General features: G+C 39.6%; 1 protein-coding gene across 4 annotated transcripts in view; it reads left to right on the top strand.

Moving 5' to 3' along the window:
- The window catches only part of LOC117527115 (mucin-5AC-like), a 73348-nt gene that overhangs the window by 27942 nt on the left and 23232 nt on the right, over nucleotides 1-22174 (top strand). For 2 of the 4 annotated variants that reach the window (XM_034189295.1, XM_034189292.1), the window contains 5 exons: nucleotides 1243-1458; nucleotides 2236-2400; nucleotides 15394-15435; nucleotides 17062-17168; nucleotides 18969-19316. In XM_034189295.1, coding sequence (XP_034045186.1) covers nucleotides 1243-1458; nucleotides 2236-2400; nucleotides 15394-15435; nucleotides 17062-17168; nucleotides 18969-19316 — 878 coding nt within the window. The remainder of the gene's footprint in view (nucleotides 1-1242; nucleotides 1459-2235; nucleotides 2401-15393; nucleotides 15436-17061; nucleotides 17169-18968; nucleotides 19317-22174) is intronic. The other 2 variants (XM_034189293.1, XM_034189294.1) reach the window with 2 other exon arrangements.

A 22174-nucleotide genomic window follows, 5' to 3' on the forward strand; every position in this document is an offset into this window, starting at 1 on the left:
CACATCTGGTTGAGATTGCGAATACAGATGTGTGTGTTATACCCATATTGAGTGCAGATAATGCCTCTGTTTGTGTGGGGTGTACTGTGGCATGTTTTCAGCAGTGTGCACCTCTTTATTCTTTTACTTTTTCTGTAAACTAAATCATATAAATGGACAAGGATGATTGCACACAGGTAAAAAGTTCTGGGTTTGATCGCCGCTGTGTCTTTGTTGCTTTGGGTGTGGTATAGGTTCTCCTCATCTCCTTGTTTCGTTCCATTGTTCAGATGTGTAGGTTAGATTATGAGGGCTCAATATACTAATAACTTTAATTAATGTTAATTAATTGAAAATATCAAATCGTCAATTCTGCAGCCATTGCCAACCTTGGTCAAACGTGCTGACAATGTTCTTCAGCTGTCCTCTGTCAAAGGTGTGAGCAAGGTCAAACAATAGAAACAGTGTTTCAGAAAGGGCTGGTATAAACTACTAACTAGTTAGTGGTTCATCTAAATCAAATGAGTGGTTGCTTCTTTGAGACACCGCTGGAAAGATGTGCTTTTGTGATCACCTAGCTCTCCATGTAACTATGTTCAGATTGATGGATGTATGTAAGCTCAAGATGTATGCAACCGCTATATCTGATTTTGATTAAAAAAAAAAAAAAAAAAAAAAAAAAAAAAAAAAACAAACTGACAAGTATTTTGAGCCTATTACTTGGAATAAGGGACTTGATTTTGGTTGGAATCAATCAGTGATCAAGGCCAAAGGAAAAAGTCAAATTTCTGTCCTTATGCTAATGTATAAGGAAATTTCAAATTCTATATTTTGTTAGTGAACTGGACTTTTTTTTTCTTTTCCTCCCCTTCTTTCCTTCTCTAGATGCCCTACCAGATCGTCATTTATAATTTTATCAGACTGGAGGTCAGGTCTGGTCCACACTACGACTGACAGGAGTCGCTGTCAAACATCCTAGTTTCACTTTTCTCTGTATTTTATTGAAATGACAATGTAACATTTAAAATTGGATTTTTTTGTTTTGGATGCCCCAATTATGGGTAGACAGTTATGATACTACATTTTTATCAAAATTTTAGCATGGCAAAAAAATTTTTATAGGACTGTTTGAGCATAGTGTGCGATATTTTCTAGAACTTCAGGGGAGTTGTTCCTTACAAGATCATGAGAAGGGAGTCTAAGATGATAAAACTCATTAATTTGTTTTTCTATTTTAATACCTCCTGTATCTTCTGTTTTTAGCATCTCCAACAGCTCCAGGAACTACAGCATCAGTGGGGCTCAAGTCGGATGATCGGCCAAGCCGAAGTACACTTCCTGTTGGCAGCCAGAATACAGCAAAGCACCTGAACTCAAACAATAATGTAACTGGTGAAGCTACTAATGTGATTGCTGCTCCAAAGGGTCCCACAATGAGGAGCAGGGCTTTGTCTCTGCAGGCCAGGACAACCGCTGCAGGTCAGCCTGCATAAAACACATCCTTCACATTGCAATACATTATGAATGAATGAATGAATGAATGATGATTTATTGTCATTACAAGAAGTACATATTATCTTCACACCCAATTACCTCAGAAATACAGCAATTAATCCACAATTATTACTGGTTGAACATAATAATGGCACACATCAGAATTAAAACAACTGCACATATACATTTGATTTGTTTATGTACATTAAACTTTGAAGCAGTCTGTCATTTGAATTAAAGCAAAGTAGGCCGTAGCAGAGTCCCGGTCAACGTGTTGTGAAATTAGTCAGATTGCTCATTTTAGTTTTGAATTCATGCAAGTGTTTTGTTATAGACCTCTGGACCATTTGCTTGTCATCAAAGCCCATTTCATCAAGTGTTATAGGAAATAATTATAGGAATAAGAAATAATCATCCTATTCTGAAAATCGACCAACTGGAAAAGGCCAAGGACACACCTACATTTCACTGGGTGTGTCACATAGATTGCTGCTTTAGAGTGAGGGTGATTGTCTGCCTGGTTGGTTGCCATAAAGGACCCAAGGCTGTTCCATAGTGTGGTGGATATGCCACCATCACATGCTCCCAGGCGTTTCCTCACGTGATGGGCACTGACCCATATTGAAGGCTGGACGCCTCAGTCTTGGTTGACTTGTTCTAGAACTCTGACAGTAGAAGACTTTGTGTTCTCAACTGGCCTACAAGTGAAATGAAGCTCTAAGGAGAGGTGCTGAGATAAGCTTTGACTTTGTTTCCCCTCAGCAGGTTTGAAGTCCCTGGCAACCACCAACCACAGTACAACCAAGACAGCCACCACAAATCATATGACACCAAAGACAGCTGCTACCAATCAGGGACTGACAAAGCAGGCATCCCACTATCCTTTGCAACGGAGCGGCTCGGCAAGATTCAGTCGCCCGAACACAGGTTGGGATCTTTGAAACGTTCTTCATGGGTGATGCGTGTTGTTGTTTGTGTATGAAAAGCTTTAGGTGTCTGTAATATGAAACCACATTCATCTCTGGATTCTTGACAATAACTGCGATTCAAAGATGATGATTGAAACAGTGGGTTGGATTTCTGCTCATGCTACCTGTGTCCATGGATAAGATATTTCATCTGCATTGTCTCAGTCCACCCAGCTGTAAATGGCCTTCTGGGGAAGTAGTCTTTGTCAGTCTGAAGTCCTGTCCAGGGAGATTTGTAGACTCTCATCCACTTTATACCAATGGGCTTCAAGGCCTTTGTTGGATTTACTACTTCTTCATCTTACTGTTCTTTGAACCACATATCCTTTATACATTTCTTGATTTTGATTTCATTTGACTTGAGATCTTCTACTTCTCCTCTAGTATAACTTTATTTCATTGTGCACTTTTGTGTGGAAAAGGCTGGTCTCTGACCACATTCACTGCATTTCTTGCTCCGTCTCACTTGTTTTCTTTTGGTGACTAAATTCATAAAAATTCCATTCTGCTGGTTTGTGTGGAGGTGTGACTGCGTTGGAACATAACCGCTGTTTGAACAATCAGACAAAATAACAGTTTAACTTTCTGATTCAGTGCATTATTTTTGTTTATGCCTCTGACAACCTCACCTGTTTCTAATCCATCAGTCCAGCAACCACTAACCATCGAGGAAGTGGCATACTCATCTTTGTATTTGGCCTGCCAGCTTTCTTTTTTCCCAAAAAATCTGGTGCATCAAACTTTTAACTGGTAGTATATGTTAAGAACGCTGTGGTGAACATGTTCGGTTTCAGTTGGAGCCTTCATACTGGCCGCGTGATGCCAGGACTTGTTCTGTGTGGTGGATCTGGTTTGGGGCTGGACGCCCTGGTGCCTCCCCACTGTGGCCAGTTTTGGAAATTTTTCTGGGTCTTTTGTGGAGTGTTCAGTCACAGACATGTTGTCACCTTCATCGTGGCCAACCCACTGTGTGTGAGTGTGTGCGCACACGCATGTAGCTTGTACTTTGTAAGCCCCACACATGCAAAAGATTCATAAGTCTCTCACAAAAACCGCAGCACTCCTCAGGCGACATTGGTTTGGAATGTGGGCTTTTAAAGCGCTCTTTGGTTTTCTTTAGCTCTTTTCATCTCTGCTGATCATGAACTTCATTGAGACTGACAAACACTTGAAGTCCTGCTTTTATTATCTGTACACTGTATGCTTTGTTGTAAAGTGTTTATATTTTCCTTCATTTTTTTTTCATGTGCTTATCATGCAGTGCGAAATTTGTGCAAATTTTTAAAACATTTGTATAAAATACTTTGAGGCTAAATTAAAGATGTGTTGCAGTAAAGAAGAGCAGCTTTCTTACCCTGTAAAAATCATCCTGAAATGTCTTTTTACTTTCAGAAACAAAAATTTCTAAAGGTGGACTTTGAGCATTTGTGAAGAATAACAACATCGCAAAAAAAATCTTGTGAGCACAACAACTTCTTAACTGCCTGATTGTCACTAAATTTGAAATGGATGTTAGGTATATTTACCCAAAGAAGCATATTGGCTTTGAGGTCAAAATGTCAAAGGTAATGGTCACTGGGGCGTAAGTTAATAAAAAATCTTGTGAGCGAAATGGTGCCTTTGCTAATTCCCTGTTGGTCACCAAACTTGGTATGTGTGTTAGGCATGGTGATCCCAAGAAGCCTATTGAGTTTTCGGTCAAAAGGTAGTTCGAATCACTGAAAAGTATTTTGTAAAAGCCTTGTGCAGAAAACCATCACTTGTCAAAGGTAAGATTATTGTTGTCCAGGGTACGTTGGGTTAGTACAGAAAATGTGCTTTTTTTTTTTTCTTTTTTTTTTTTTTTATGGAACCAAAGCAGATCAAGCATATTGGCCTAAATAATGGGCCACTCCTCTTAAGTCTGGTCTGCTTGAGGTTTCTTCTTCAAGAACACCAGAGGGAGTTTTTCCTTACCACTGTCACCTATGTGCTCACTCACGGGGGTTGGCAAGGTTAGATTTTAACCGTGTGAAACGCCTTGCCGTACCTTTGTTGCGATTTGGCCCTATATCATTAAAATTACTTGAATGTAATTGAAACTTTTCTCCCTCTGGATGTAATATAGGTGGTATAAAGCATCTTCAGCTGCTGATGATTTCCAAGCACGGACGACTCACTCATCTTAAACATCAGACACCCACTAACGGCGCTCTTGCCAACAGAGCTCTCTGTGCTTTCTCGCCCACACTCATTTGAATCGTGGATCAGATGACTAGAAAAATGTGTTACAGCTTGTTGCAGGTTTTGATGGCACTAGTTGTCCCCCCACCCCCAAATTCTAATTTCCTTTTCACTTCAATTTCCATGGGCACAAGGAAAGACCATAAGCCTCTACTGAACCTGTTAGAAGAAACATCTGTGCTCAGTTATTGTGTGAGCTTGCTCATAGGTCTGTTTGTCTTTTTATTACCTTAAAAATACTAAATGTTACTTTCATGCATTTATGTGGGGTTGAAGGAGCCATGTGCCTTAGGGTTGAGTATTTAAGGAGGGTGTGTTATCAAAGGACACCTCTGCACTGTGTCACAACCTGGGGAGTGAACTCACCGACCCTGTGGTTAGCTAAGTCACTCTACCCCAGGTCCCTGTTTTTAATCAAAGGCTCACGTCTGTTGATATAATAAAAGCGAAGCTGTGATTCATTTTGGATAAAAGGGAAGAAATGAGAGAGAGAGACTGGATTTTGCTTTATGGAGTCATGCTAAAGCTGAATAAAAAGATAAGCTGTTTAATCATTTTTAACCAGGCTTCACTGTCTTAGGTTAATACACCAAATGAATCATCTCTGTTAGGGAGGGGGTGTGAGAGAGATTATTCAAATCCCACCCACCCAGCACCCCCTCCCCTGCAGCATCACTCAGTGGGTGTGTGTGTGTGTGTGTGTGTGTGCGCGCCTGCGCACATGCACAGAGCAGGAGGGAGCGTATAGATGCTTGTCTTTGTCCAACCACCAAGCTCTCTCACACACTGCATTGTGATTACACACACATGCAGTCACAAAAACACGCCTCCCCAGTGTACATCAGCGACAGCCTGGTGTGCGTTGATTTCGTGTCACAGCAGACACAGACTACCGATCATCTCTGGGATTTTCTCTCACCCTCCCTCGTCTGCACACTGGAGTGCAACCTTTTGCTGCTCTTCTTGTTCTCTCTACATTTTTTTATTTATTTATTTATTTTTTGTCGATGACTCTGTGTGGCAGCAGGGCAGCTCTTTTGGCGCCATTTTTTCCACCATTTTTAAAGGGATAGAGAAATGCATTTCTCCGTGGTTTTTTTTTTGTTTTTTTTTTTGCTGCAGCAGCTTTTGAATCTTAAGGACAAACACCAGCTGAATGGATTTCTTCTTTTAGTGCTTTCTGCTCTTTTTATTTCTATATTCTGAGTTTGTAGGGTGTTTTTTTTCCCTTTTTGTTTTAAATTTTTTAAAATAATTTATTATTGACCATCAAGAATGGCGGGATTAAATTCCATCAGCAGTCACTGATTTTATTTATTTTGCCCCTCCCCGCTTTTGGGATAAATATTATTATTTTTAATGTACAGAGTTAGATTTACATTTTGACCAGCTATAATCAGCCTATGCATTATTTTCTGTTCTTGTGCATAAATACTCTGGTAGACCTCATGAACTGTTGACCTTCTTGCGGTGAAAGTTGACGATAGCATCCTGATTAATTCCCTTTTTTTAGCTGCTCCCGTTTGCTTGTTTGCGCCATCTCAAAATGAAATTCTACAATTAGGTGATGGTCACGCAACCATATTTGGATTTGGAAATGTAAGATGAAAATCAGCCCGGGAGAGTTTGAGAGTCAAAGACGTAAGAGAGTACAGAAAGTCGCAGGAAATCATCTGAACTGGAATCGGCACCATAAAAGTCTTTAGTCCATTAAAGCTTTGATTCGAGCAGAAGAGAGACTGGGGGACAATGTTGTGGTCTCCCCGACTGTCGCTGTCCAACTTCCACGTGAAGCTGACAGCTAAAGGACTTTTCCGAAACCTCCAGCTGCTGTCGGGATGCAGGAAGAACACTGTGGTTTTCCATGCAGGTATGAGAAGCCATAAAAGTGGACTCAGTACCCCCCCCACCGCCATGTGTCTGATCCCTTTACGTATGCTCATCTGTTAACCTGCAGCTGGATCAATACACAAACCTTTCAATCATGAATTCATTCCTTATTAGTTCTTTTTAGTTTCTCAGAGTTAGTTCTTCATAAATTCCCACATCCACAAGTTACTCATTATGTGGCATATTTTCTCTCCTCATTGCGGTGGGCGGGGCTAACTTGGGGTGCACAAGGTGATCCACACCCTCAAAGAAATATTTCACACTTCCAAACTTCTATCTCTAGACTTTATTTATTTTTGATGGACAGGGGAGTTTTGTTTGTGATGTCATTAGATGTTTTTAATGTCTAACTGGGGAAGGGGATTAATTTTTAAATTCTGTCCATGACTTTGTGAAGCATCACAGATTTTCAGATCAGTGTTGCTGTTTGCTCATCATTTTGTGCTGTTTTTATGTAATATTTTTCTGGACCAATCAGACATTTTCCATTACTTACACACACACACACACACACACACACACACACACACACACACACACACACACACACACACACACACACACACACACACACACACACACACACACACACACACACCTGGACTTTAACCTCAACTCTCTCTGATGGCTGAAGTTGCTTTTTGAAGAATTAGTTTATTTTATCTCAGCATCTAGTCATAAAATGGCAAAGGTGACTCCAGATGAGCTTTAAAGGCCACTTCACCTCGTTACAACCCCCAGCTCTTCTCCCCCACCCATCATCAGCATGGCAACAGCAGCCATTGTCGTCTCCCTCTCCTCCCCTGTGAAGGACTGCACTGTTGTGCGTGCTGGTTGCTGCAGCCACCATGGATGCACAGCGAGACAATGGGGTCGTCAGTTGACTGTCCGCCTCCATGAGTGCACGAGATTGTGTGAACGATTCATGCTTAAATGGTGCAGCAGTGCCCTGATGAATAGTTGTGGCTGTGGGCTTCTTTTTTTGCGGCGAGAGCCATGCCTACAGGGGCAGCAGTCACATGACTCGCCCACACACACAAACACACAAATCAGAAGTGGCCACAAATGCAATCTGGCTTTTACTTAAATCAGCCGTTCTGTTTTGTTGTTTTCTGTCGAATTGGAGGATACAGTGCAGAAGTGCATCACGCAGCAGCAGTTCTGAACATGTTTGTTTTTAGTAGCTTTGGGGTGTGTTGTGTAGTGGAATAAGTTCTCTATGTAAAGTCGCTGACACTGAAGATGCTGGGCACGGTCTTGGCATGCAGAGCTAAAGAGGATTCAGCATTGCGTTGTAATCATTTCTGTGTCTTTGCTTGCATTTGTGCCTTATTGCACTAAAACATTTCATGATGTCTGGCTTTGTCCTCTAAAACAGTGACTGTGTCCTCGATGGCCACGAGACAGAGGCTTTGGAAATGAAAGAAACTGACACAGAACCTCAAGTTAGGCTACATCTAACTTCAGTCACATATATGTTGATAAGCTAAACGCACCGTCCTAATTGTTGGTCCCTGTAACCAGCCCAGACGTGGTCAGGTGGAAAACAGCTATATGGCATATTACATAAACAAATCAGGCTTGCTTTTCATATTGATTTGGTGCATCAGAGTTAACCAAATTTTATTCCATTTGTCCTCAGTATATATTATATGCTCTTGGTGTACAGTAATGGGCCGTATTTCTGGCTAATAACACAAAAATAGCCAGAATTCTGGTCTTGAACCATGTGTATTTTAGATACAAAGAATATTCCAGTGTTAACTGTATACAGGCAAAATTGATTTAAAAATAAAACGCATTTATTTATTTTAAGCTACAGATTTAGTGGCATTTATTAGCAAAAATGCAGTACAGCATTCATAACCATCTGCAACAACACCGATATGTTTTCATAAGCTTAGAATGAACACTTCGTCTTCATGAGACGCATGGAGACCACCAAGTTGCACCGCAATGTCGATACAGTAGCCCAAAAACTACATACGTACTTAATCTGCATTTTAGGAAAACTGCTGAAAACAGAAGAGTAGTAAGTGATTACTACCTTTTACAGTCTACGTATTAAATGGCTATATATATATATATATATATATATATATATATATATATATATATGTATGTATATATATATGTATATATATATATGTATATATATATATGTATATATATATGTATATATATATGTATATATGTATATATGTGTATATGTATATATGTGTATATGTATATATGTGTATATGTATATATGTGTATATGTATATATGTGTATATGTATATATGTATATATGTGTATATATATGTATATGTGTGTATATATGTATATATGTGTATATGTATATGTGTGTATATATATATATATATGTGTGTATATGTGTATATGTGTATATGTATATATGTGTATATGTATATATGTGTATATGTATATATGTGTATATGTATATATGTGTATATGTGTATATATATATATGTGTATATATATATATGTGTATATATGTGTATATATGTGTATATATATATGTGTATGTGTATATATGTGTATATATATATGTGTATATATATGTATATATATATGTATATATATGTATATATATGTATATATATATATATACACACACACACACACACACACATTGCTTATCACAAAGTAGAGAGCATGAATCGCCACTGCTAAAAAAGTGAAAACATGAAGAGATACAAAATTGTGACTGACGATAGCATAATGCAGTCTGCAGCTTCACCACTAGATGACACTAAATCCTTCACACTGTAGCTTTAAGGTCAGCATTGATATAATACAACAAAGGTGCTACAAAGTGTAATATGTCTGTGTTTTTCAAAAAGCTAAAAGTCAGATTTCCCAACCTTTGGCTTCCACATCTTCCCACTGATTTTGAATTGCATTTGCCAGTGGTAAAATATTTCATTTGCTGAACAAATGGCAGATGTGTATTCTGTCCGGACCATCTGAACCCGGCGGCACGTGTTTGGCTGTGACACTTTTTCTCAATCTGAGCTCCAGACCCGCTGCTGCTTCATTGCACTGAAATGTAGGTTAGAGCAGGCTTTAGTCACCACGTGCACGCCGCGCACACATGAGGCACGCCGCGCACACACGAGGCACGCCGCGCACACAGGCTGCAGATATGCTCAAGCACGCTGCCTGTGGTTCAGACGATGCTGGCCAGCAGTGTGAGATTTAATCTGCTGTTCGTGTTTTTCCCCTGATGTACTGCTGGTTGAGCACCTTAAACTGGAATGTTCTGCACTCTTCATTAAGCTAAGCACTGATCCTGATTTGAATTGCAGTGTTTTTCTCTATTTCTAAAACTAGGTAAAGCTGTTCTCTGTGGATGTCAGCGACAGTCGTCTAAATTACATCTTAATGCATCTGTGGCAACATCTGATCCACAAACCTCATTTGGATGGAGACATGTTTCCTTACGAGACCCAAACATTTTGCTCCAGACAGCTGCTTCTTGAAGTCCTTTAAATGCTCTTTGCATTAATGCCACAGTGGTCGTTCAGCCTAGTCTTTAATAAACATCAGGCTGTAATTTATGAGCTCAGAACATCTATTTTAGTCTTTTGTTCAACATGTGATTATTGAAACTTACGTATCTGTAATCTGTAATATTTACATTATCATACTGGGCCGTCTTACCAATGAAGTGGTTTGACAAATTTGGAAATTGTGCCATTTGTATACACAGTCCCTCTGTTTACAGAGGCTGAGGAATTCTGTGTGTGTCTGTTTGTGTGTGTGTGTGTGCCTGTGTGTAAGTGAAAATGAAAGAAGAAAAAAATTTCAACACTGCTAAAAAAGGGGATGTCCACAAACAAGATAAAAACCCTAAATCTGTGGGAAAAGTTACTCAAAACAAGTGAAATTATCTGTCCATGCAGCAAAATGCATGGACAGATAATTTCCTGCCATCTACGACCTGCCATCTATATATAAAAACAGATCAGTTAAGAAGGCGAGGTTGATCATGGACGATTCCAGTCACCCCCTGTACCCTGAGTTCGCAATGCTTCCATCTGGTCGTAGATTTATGTCTAAGAAATGTAAGACCAATAGGTATAAGAACTCCTTTGTTCCTATTATTAGATTTTTAAACACTATCACATGAGTGGTTTTTAACTAGGTTTTCTTATTATTGAGTTATGTTTACTGTGTGGTGAGTTTTCATGGTGAGTTTTTATGCTATATTTTAGATCATGTTATGTCTATGTATGTTCGAATGTGTTCTGCTGGCTGCACAACAAATTGCCCCTGGGGGGCTAATAAAGTCTACTTGATACTTGAAAATAATTTCACTTTTAAATTTCACAATTTCAATTTCAGATTGTTAAATCTAGAAATAAGCATGTTGAACATTTAAAATAAGAAATGAATTCTTAAAATAAATTATCTAACACTTCTAAATCTTTTTTGGTAAGAACCAAATATTTTGCAGTGAAATCCTCAAACGAGCAGACCCAAAATGATTTGTGCATTATTAGACATGGGAGGACAAAATCCTGTTTCTAGGTTGCATGTAAAAGGGTCTGAGTGGGAATGTGTATTTGTTCGGTGTTTCTATGGCAACAGTCATGTGGGAGCTGAATCTTCATTGAGATGATATCAAGGTGACCTTGTAGTGTCTGGTTGATCCTCAGTAAACTGAACTTATGGTTCCTGAAGTCAGCTGTTTCCATCAGCGGGCAGATTCTCTGTGCAGGAAGAGACTGTTGCTGGGTGACTGTCATTCAGAATCCTGAAATTCTGTTTATTCGTTTTTGGTGTTTGTGCAAGGTCGCAGTCCGATCATGATGTGATGCTGAAAATGTTTCAGCTTTGTGAGAAGAGGTGATTACACCTTCACAGGGAAGTAGCCTGAATTACAGAGTTTTCCATATATTCCAAGGCTTTAGAAAGGCTGAGGCATGAACCCCGTAAAATGCACTTTAACATCATATTATAATTTGAGAAATGTTTTTGGTATTTGTTTGTTCCACTGCCTCACAAAGTACTTGTCATTTTCCACCAGACTTACTATGTGCATGCAGGTTGGCCCCAGAGTTGCCCTGAAAGGGCTTGCTTTGGCGATGGACAACGACATTGCGGTCAAATGTCAAAATTGTATTTTTTTTTTCCCCCCCACTCAGATGTAGACTAAACCTGGCACGCACATGTACAATAAGTGGGATCTGGAATTCCCCAAGCAAGGTCAAATTTGCCGAAGTTCAGTCATTGAGTTCAAAGGTCAAAATCAGTTTTTCATGTTGACTTAAGCCAGATGTGGAACACACATGTAGGTGGGTTCTGGAATTGTCCAGGCACGATCAGAGTTGCCAAAGGTAGTCTGCCTGTCTCTTTGTTGGCCTGCTTCTCCCACGACCTTTTGCTAATTTCTACCAACCTCGATATGTTAGTAAAGGTTGGGTCCAAATTTGCTGTTAATTTGGGTAAAGATCAAAGATGAGGAATTTGATTTTTCAACTGTATTTGGCCCAAATGTTGCACACACTTAGACCGGGTTCACACGGCAGGATAATTAGGCCGATATCGGACCAGATCTTCCCCTTCCGACATTCTTAAGGACGCTCCGACAATCGTGATGTCGTTAAAGATAATCTTATCAGATATTCCTGCCGTCTGTGGTGCATTAAGAGGACTCTGATCTGCTCGGAAGGACGTCAGGAGCGCTCCGATCACAAAACTGGGATATTCAACATGATGGATTTTTTTTTTTTTTTTTTTTTGGCCCGATATCGCAGTGTGTGTTGTCTTCCGACCACAAAATGAGCACACAGCCTGCTGAATGTGACGTTCAGCCAATCAGAAAGCGAGGTAAAATCAAAACAGTTGTTGACTTACCAGAAAGTCCGGTGGTCACGTTGTCCCCACTCCTTTAAAGAACACCTTTTCTTTTTGTATTGTTTTTCCTTCTGTTTTAAATAGTCCACAAAGTACCTCCGTTTGTTTACTCTGAAGTCACGTTTAATCTCGAGATTTTGCGAGATTTCCTGTCTGAGCTGTGAAACTTCGTGTGTGTGAAATCTGTCCGTCTGTGGTGTTGTCCTTGCTGTGTGGCTGAACACCACACACTGTACAACCAACACTGTTAGATCTATGATTTTTTTTTTTTTTTTTTTTTTTTATCTTCACGTGTGTGGTCTCAAGTTTTGGAAACCTAAAGATAATTTTAAAATCCTGTTGTGTGAACCAGGCTTTAGACTGATTGCTCTGACATCAGCCACAAGTCAGTTGGGGTCAGATGTCTGACTGGCATCTCCATTACTCTCTTCATACCCATGGGTACCGTTACCTAATACCTCAATAAACGATAAAGGCTACCATCTTGTAACTCACTAAATTAAAAGGGTACCAGATCACAATATCCCGTAGACCTGCCTGCCACCTGCTGGAGGGATGATGGAAATTCAGAGCAGGTGTGGTAGAAGTCAGTATGTTTTAAAATGAGTTTCACTTTATTTCCAAAACTCAGGTCTGGGGTCTGCTAGGGTTGTAGCTGCTTGTGTAAAATTCTATCCTGGGAGATACAGTGACCACCTGTATAGTTAAGTACATGATAGATGGTCATGATTTTTGCGATGCTGAGTGTCGCAGTGGAAAATTAATCAAGCTGTGTTTTCATATTGATTCAAATATAAAATGTCCCTGAAAATAAGATGGTCTCATGTGTTTTAAATTAACTTATTTCAGTTTCTTCTCAGATATGCTCTAACATTCATTGTGTGTGTGTTGTATAATGCTCAGGAAACAGTCAATCCAAATTAATTTCCTCTGCTCTGTGGGCCAAATTTGTCTAAACCAGTCCCCTCTAATAATCTTTAATCACACAGATTTTTATTTATTTTAGAATATTTTGAAATCTGGAGGGATGGGTGGTTGCCAAGTTGTAAGTGAGCTTGGTTTTGGTGTGGTTCAAACCTCACTTCTCCATGTAATGTGGATTTGCATTAGGAAGGGCATCCGGTGTAAAACTTGTGCCAATTCAACATGGAGCTCCACCTCTGATTTGCTGTGGTGACCCATAGTGCAAAACAAGGGAGCAGCTAAATGGACTTACTTAAAAAAAAAAACAACAAAAAAAACAACTTTTAAATCAAGATTAGGATCACTGCCTCTACCTGTAGAGGTGTGTGTGTGTGTGGTGAGTTCTCTTGGTTTGTCTTCCAAAAACTAATAGATGAATCTCGTGCTAATCTCTCTGAACTGGTGGCGTTTCATTCGGCAGCATTATATAAATCAGTCTCAACTGTTTTCTAGCTCTGTAGGCGGAGGATTTATCCTAATCTGTGCTAATCGGGGATCTTATTAAAATCAGACCCAAAGTACTGTTTAGGTTTATAAACTCCTGACGTCGCCTAGAGTTGGCTCATGTTTGAGGTGACAGTTATTTTACACTGATCTGTTAATATGACATAATTCACTAGGATTTAGTGTTTGTCATCACAAAAGGCTCAAAGATGTCAACAATTCATAATATAGTGCATTATTGTACACACAGTGAGAATGAAACTCTTCAAGATGTTTCCACACCAAAAGACATTTATTTCATAGAAGTAAAATATTTTGCATTGTGATTCATTGTTGCACTTGTGAGTACAGCACATTCTGTTGGTTTGTTTTTTTTGTATTTGCTGTTATTAACTCCTCACCACTCTTACCCAGCTGTTTTCCCCAGTCCAACATGCTCTGACCCTCTAATGCTGTTGATGAGCTGATTAAATACTGTGCACTGCACAGATTTCTGTCATGAGATTGGTGCACAGAATGTGACTGGCAAGATGGTGATATTTTTGAATAATTTATTGTAAAGCTTAAAATACCATGAAGAAGGTATGGACGACATGACCTAAAATTAATATCACTGCATTTTTCAGCTCTTGGATTTTGACAATATTATGTCAAGTTATTACTGGTTTTCCACAATAAGACCCCTTTCATAATTGTCTTATTTGAGCAAGAGTTTAACCTGGACTGCTTTATTTCCAAATCTGTTCCTTCAAAGTTGAAATCTGGCTGGAAGAACTTCATGAATAAAATATTTATTTTTTTCACGTAGTTTTAAATGTTTAACAAATTCTTGGCTGTATTTAATTAATGATTATAAGGCTTAAAAGAGCCTGCACACACAAGTCCACTGGTTCACACACTAGAATCGCAGTTTAACAATATTTCTATAAATGTTAATTCATCTACATGTGAAAATGACTTTACCGGTTGCACAAGAAAAGTATTTATTTAACAGAAAAAAAGAGCTGTGTGTGGTTTGAATAGCCTCAGTGCTGCAGGACTGAGCCAAGCTGAAGTGCAGAAATTACTAGTGATTTCCAAAATAATGGAGATTTTGTGTTTTCATTATTTCATCTGTTATTTTTCGTTGGCATCATTCCATCTCAGTCCACCCAGCTGTGCCAGGCTTAAATAGGAAAGTAACCTACAGTATGTCCAACTGGAGCCCCGTCCAGGGTGAAGTTGTAAACATTCAGCTGCTTCATGCTGTAGAATCTGAGGATCAGCAGTGGCACCAGCGGTCTTCATGGCTGACATAGAACTTCATCTTCTTGCTTATTTTCAGATGGGAAGAGTTGACACATGGAACGGATGTTCTATCTCGAGCAATCTCTACATAAAATCTCAGTATAGAACAGTTTGAGATTTCTTTGGTTCTACCTCCTTTTCACATATATGATCTCCATGCTGCCAGCCACGTCACTGAGCACCCAGAAAATTCTCTGATCCAATCTGATGTTGGATTCGCTCGGATTCCGTTCTGTCCAGGTCATGTGATGTGCATGCTAACAGTGTGTCTCTGTCTCTCAGTCTGGGCTCAGCAGCTCTGCGTGTCTGCCTGGCAGCCTCCAGGTACAAACGGTCACAAGCACACGAACGCACCACAAGGTTGACCAGTTTAATTTGCGTATTTCATCACAAAACATTTACTGTCATGAAGTATAAAATAAATATGACAGCTAGGTCGGCACAGTGAGGCGTAACTGATCTCTAGTTTATTTGGTTGCTTGTGAATTAAATTTTATTTCCCCCCCCCCCCCCCATTGTGTCTAGCTCAGTCTGGGGCATTTAACATGTTTTCATCTCCCTTAGTGTCATCGTTTTCTTCTCTCAGTTAAAACTGTATTGAGTGGAAATGTGTACGTCACACAGACACATCTTTAATGAGTCAGCCATGCTCAGACTGATTTACAAATTTTGGGTTTTTACATATAAACGCTGAACCTAAACAACAAGTAAACCATGTTCGCTTTATTTTGGACGTTTTCTTCATCCTTGTGCTGTGCGGGCCGGCCGCCTATAGGTGGCAGCATCTCAGCGGAATGAACTGAAACAGCGGTTGCAGATCCCTGCTTTAATTTACATTGGTTGAAACAAATCTGACTTGGATTAATGTCAGTGTCAATTTTATTTGTATAGCACATTTTCAACAACCCCAGCTGCCCAAAGTGCGTCACATGTTAAAAAATAACAAAAAATTACAAAAACGGCAATTAAAATCCAAATAAACAAAAGACAAGTAAAAACCAGACACATACAGCTTATAAATTGTATTAAAAGCCAAAGCAAAACGGTAGGTCTTAAGAGCAGATTTAAGACTCTAGAGTTGAAGCAGCTCTGATGTTTAAAGGCAAACTCTTCCAATGTTTGGGCGCAGACACCGAAAAGGCGTGAAAAGGATTAGGGTTTAGAATTCAATTTAAGTTTTGTGTTCAATTTAAATTAAAGCAACTGCAGATTTCTCAAACTAGATAATGTATTTGCACCTTAGAGGTGACGATTTAAAGTTAATGTGTGGGGAATACACATACAATTGGACTTTTTGCTATATATTGTGAATATAATTATTTGTTTTTGCCTTAAATATTTTTAAATATCTGCACAAGTGTGTGATAATACATTCACCTGCATTTAGTGCAAATCCAGTTTTTAATTTTTCACCTAAAGTGACTTTCTGCTGCTGCATTTACTGCCATTACAGTAATTAATACTATTGTCCTGCTGTAGACTCGACTGTGGGAAGTTTGCATTCTGAGAGTTACTTTTTTTGCAGCAGCTGAGAAACTTTCTCCATGAACTAGAGGGTGAGATAGATAGAAAGAAGAGAGCAGACTGGCAGATGACTGTTTCTCTCTCTCTCTCCCTCTAATTGCATTGTTTCTGGTAATGCACTCCTTAATGCACAACCAGGAGCCATCACACAGACTGAGCGTCCTTACCACACTATCCCATGATGCATCTGTCTCACTCCAGAGCCTTTAGTAGGGCGTATTCTTCTCCTCAATGGACGAGTGATTTTTGTTTTGTCCGAGTCGACCTCACGCTTGATGTCATTTCTTGTGCTTTCTTTTAATTATGTCCTGTACTTGATGCGGAGTAGATGAGTTTTTGAGGTGTGTTTGGGTGGAGTGTATGTGAACAGCATGTTGAATGTCGTGTCCTCCACACACGCGCTAAATGGCTGCTGTTCCATTGCAGTGGACAAAAACAAGCCTCGGGATGTGATGGCGAGAACCACCAACTGTAACGTGCAGGTGCCAGCGTCTCCAACCGGGAACAACCAGCACCAAGCTGCAGCAGACCTGGTACGGCTTCTGGTTTCTGTCTGTCTCTTCTTTTCTTTTTTTTTTTGTGCGTGTGCTTCATGTGTAAATTCAGCTAAATGCATCTTCCACAAATACTTCAAGAAAATTATTTTTGATAAAGGAAGGCTCGGAGGCTTGGCTACTGTTGCACGTTTTGAAGTTCTTATAGTTTACAAAGTGGATGCGTCCAGCAGTGAGCCACAGTGAGGATTAATGAAGATAGTTGGGGTGGGGGAACTGTTAATTTCGGTAAAAATCGTAAAATCAGTTGATACTTAAGGTCACAGTCCAGGGGTAAACTGTTGGCCCAGTGTGTACCTGTACTGCATACAGGTAGCTCAGCGGGACAAGGAGTTGGGCTGCTAATATGTTGACCTACCTGGGTTTGATTCTTGGTCACGCTGCCAGTCTGTGTCCCACGTATTAAGATAATACTTTATTGTCAGATCAGAGATTTGAAATTTGTCTTACATATTCAGTAGCTCTGTTACAACACAATACATAAACAACACAAATAAGACAGATATTTCACAAACAGTCCATACAACAAAAATTTACTCGCATTGCGGCCTTGATAATTTTGTTATGGATTAAACTCCTTATTTAGTTTAAGTATCTACTGATGCACAAAAGAATGTTTGTCTGACCTTATTAAACCGTGGAACACTGTATCGGCGTCCAGATGGAAGGAGGACATATTCACTGCTCAGAACATGGTTAGTGTCAGAGATGATGTTTTTGCCAGCCTTATTGTGTTGTTGTGGTAAGAGGTCTCATACAGACCCTCTAAAAGCTGACCAACAATTTTTGAACAGATTTTTAACAAGTATTTCAGTCCAGATTTTACAGAAATCTGTATTGTCCCAGTCCACCCAACTGTAAACAGGGTGCTGGCCTTAGTTGGGTAAACAGCTGTGATGGATTGATGTCCCGTCCAGGGACAAAATCTGAGGATCAGCACCAGCAACAATGGGCTTCAAGGACTTTCTTCTCCTTTTTCTTACTGTGTGTACATATGCGGGACATTTAGACCTGTTATTTGGGAGTATTGGTGAGAGACCCTTTGGTTGTTTTTAAACATAAATGTGAAGTCACATATCAGCTTTTTATCATCACATGTCAGTCTAACCTTGGGTAACCATGAAAAATGAGTCACTTGAGGAATTTAAGATATGGCTATGAAGTTATAAATTTGCTTTTTGGTCATCTGACCTTTTGAGTTTGGATGACCTTGAAAGGTCAAACTGAAGGTCAGCACTGTTTAACTCAAGAGCTTGGAGCCAATATGGATTAAATGTGGTGGAAAGGGTTTATTAGCCCAGAATAAATTGGTTCACTTTTGAAAAGAATTGATCAAATGTCAAGTCCACACCTTAACCATTTATTATGGGAACACTGAATCACAGAGCTCTTTCACTGACACGGCCATCTTCTAAACATCAGCCTCGTTTTGTAGTACACAGTTTATATTGAATGCCATTTTTGTTCAGTTGTTTCTCGATTTTTGCAGTTACAAAATATTGAGGTAAAAAGAATTCTTAATACCTGATGGTACACATACAGGCTGAGTAACACAAACAAGAACTACAGTAGAACATGTTCACGTTAATTTGGCATCTTGCAGAACGACATTCCGGGTGGGGAATTTTGGGATTCTTCTGAGACACACACATTGAAGTAAGAATCAAATAACTTAAAACTGGGGCGAGCAAAGCAAAAGAGACCAAATATCTGTGCTGGGAAATGTCTGAGTGGGCCAGTATGGTTTTAAGCTAACTCTTTGTTTTCCTTGTTGGTCAGGTACCAGATCATGTGAATTGTAATGCATCAACGCCAGCTTTCCAGAATGCTGATACTACCAATGCTGTGCCTGGCACCACTGGGAGCGCCGGATTCAAAGCAAGAACCGGGTTACGATCCAGTCCAAAAACAGCATCCCGCCTGCAGAACATATCCAAGCTCAGCTCAGCCGGGAATGCTGGTGTGAGTCAGAGTGCAGCAGATGGAAAGGTCCAGGCTAGAATGAACCAAAACAAAGAACAGTTGGAGAAGAAGAACCAGGCCATCAGCCATCTCAGGAAGCTACTTGTCCAAGGGAACAGGAGAGTGGAAGCTCTGGCTACTGTCATCCAGCACATCTTCATAGAGGTACTGCACTTATTTCTGGTTTTAAAAATATCCAACACACCTGTTAGTTCCCTAAAGTGGAGCATGGAAGGCAGAAAGCTTATTTAAATCATGCAGCGTCTGATTTATTTATTTTTAAAGTCTTATTAATTGACGTTGGTGTGTTTACATTCCCTGTCTCTCTATCTACTAGACATGCCAAATCTTTGCTATTTTCTGATCCCAGCTGAGGTACTTTCAGAGGCTGTTTTCAGATATAGTGCAGCTGCAGTGAGATTCTGGTTTGCAAACTGGAGGAAAGGTGATGCATCATCTTCCTGGTTTGATCATATTTCACCAAACAACCCTGAAATTTAAAAATTTGTGTGAAGCTGTGAATCTCACTGAGAGACCTAATCAGCACCCAGTAGAAGTTAATGTTCATTTTAATTTTTGACAGGTTAAGATGCATTTGTAAGACCCAAAATTGAACAACTAGAAAAGTTTTATTTAAGATTGATGCTGTGCAGGAGGTCACACGTGTTTTTGCATGCACCTGGATGTTGAACTGCCCTTATTCAATATTTTGGACAAAGTCTGGTTGGTTTACTATTGGAGAATAAATGTGTTTTAGTAAATTGTGTGGCGCTGCAGCATTTCACTTAGTGGAGAAGATAATAGGGATGAGTCAGATGTTGTGATTGGAAGCAGATGTGTTTCATGGAAAATATTTTCCAGTGCACATTAACTTGGATAAAAAAGGGAAAATTATCATTTGTCAGCCATTCACTCCCTTTGGTGAATCTGAGCAATGCATCTGCAGCGTATAATTAAAGCATCACTCAGCAGTCGAGGGTGAGGTGACGACCATGCTATTTCTGGTGTTGGTTGAGGTGCCTTTTGTAGTAGGAGTGGAGTAATGATCGTTGGAAGTGAGAGGCTGAGGAGTAGCAGGGAAGAGGCTTGTCCACACGCAACGGCTAATAATGACACACGGTGGCATGATAAACAGACTGCCGTGGTTTCAGGCTACATCCATATATAGCTGTCCAAATTTAAGGTGGGCAGGGCCCGAGACCAATGTGTTGCCGTGTGGAAAAGCGAGCTGACAATACAAGTGTGTGAGAGAGTGTTGGGTAATGCATTAAGGCGTTTCAAGCAGAACAACAGCTATGGATACGTTCTGTTAATGTGAAAGAATTAACTTCAAGATTCAGTCCGTCGTGTGTCAACAAGTAAATATTTTACAGTAATTTACAGTTATGTAGCGGACATGAGGCTGCGCTTTATGAAGGTTTTGAAGCTTGGAAATCACGCTTTTCCAACCTGGTCATTAGCTTATCGTGCATGCAAGGCTGGTGAAGACATCCTGATCGTGGCAGGTCATTCCGTGTCCCATCATGTTAAGTGTTGAGTCAGTTGTTTGTCAGTTGTGTCGCTGAAGGTTACACGTCTGTGAAGTCACATAAGCATCGCACAAATACAGGACAGAAGATAAAGATCATAATCTGTGATTGTTGAGCTTTTTTCCAGAGAATTTAATATATTTTCATTCTAAAATGTATCTGTAATTAAAACTGGGTGGTATTTGTTCATAGGTTAAAGCTAATTGGGCCAGTTCAGCACTAGGATGTGTCAGTCAAAGTCCGGAAATGGACAAGCCACTGAGTAAATTTGATTTGTCTGTACTTTAACTCCCAACTTAATACAAAATGAAAACAAAATATTCTGCATGATCCCTTTCCATCACATCTCCCATTAAGGTGATAGTGTTTGTTTGGGAGCTTCTGTAGCACAAACGTACTTCAGTTTGTGGCACAAGCTCATTATCATAGATTTAAATGAGTTTAAGTTCCTGTGTGAATGTTTGGTTTTATAGCTTTGTACACAGTTTTTGTCTGCAGGTTTGAAGCTAATTTCTTTGTTCTTACTACCACTTATTCTAATGACTGGTTTAAAACCATAATCTCTTCAATAATAATATTTTTTTTCTCCAGTTTATTTTTTTCCTCACATCAGTGTGGCGTCTTCCTGCAGTCTTGTTCTGCACCTCCTGCACCCTTTCAGATTGTCTTTACTCCATCCATCGGTTTTTCATCCCTTCTTCCTCTTGCTGTACGTCCACACTTGTAACTTTCACCAATATTTGCGTCGTCTCTTCTTATTGCTGATGAACCATCTTAATCAGCTTTCCTGAACTTTTAGTTTTAGATAATGTTCTTATTTTGTGTATTTTTGATTTGTTTGAAAGAAGAAAAAAAATCCATCTTTTTGTCTCCATATGTTTAACCCTGTCTCTTCTTTTTGGACACTTTCAACTTCTCCTGCACTCCATTCACTGCCCGTGTCTCAGCTTTATCAGCATAATCTTTTAAATCTCATCTTAATTCTCTGTAACACTGAATCTGTCTGGTGCACAACAGTGATCCTGAGAAACTGGACTGAAGTAAGAGGTTTTCTGGCAAGTTAACAGATTAGCGGCAACCTATCAGAAAGTGACAGCTGTCATCAAAGCTTCCTATCCTGAAGCAGTGAGGATTTTTTTCCCCTGTTAATCTTCATTTTGTATCATGATTGTTGCAAGCAAAGTTGGGGACATTGTGAACCTGCTTATGTATGGTGCATCTGAGAGTTGCACCCTCTAATTTCCAGAAATGCACTGTGCTGGATTTTAGAACAGGTTTTTACTGGTTCTGTGGCGCAACCACGTTCTGCTGTTAGATGATATCGGTGCACTCGAGCAGCAGCAGTTAATCAGTTATTAATCAAATTTTAAGTGATCTGATTATTGATTATCTTTTACTGTAATTGTGTTGCTTCAGTTAAAAAAAAGCATCTCACCTTCTGTTTATTGGTCAATGTTGAATGAATGTTAGAGGCTTTTTTATTTCTGAATTTGT

This window comes from Thalassophryne amazonica, chromosome 15 (assembly GCF_902500255.1).
Source record: "Thalassophryne amazonica chromosome 15, fThaAma1.1, whole genome shotgun sequence".
Classification (NCBI taxonomy): domain Eukaryota; kingdom Metazoa; phylum Chordata; class Actinopteri; order Batrachoidiformes; family Batrachoididae; genus Thalassophryne; species Thalassophryne amazonica.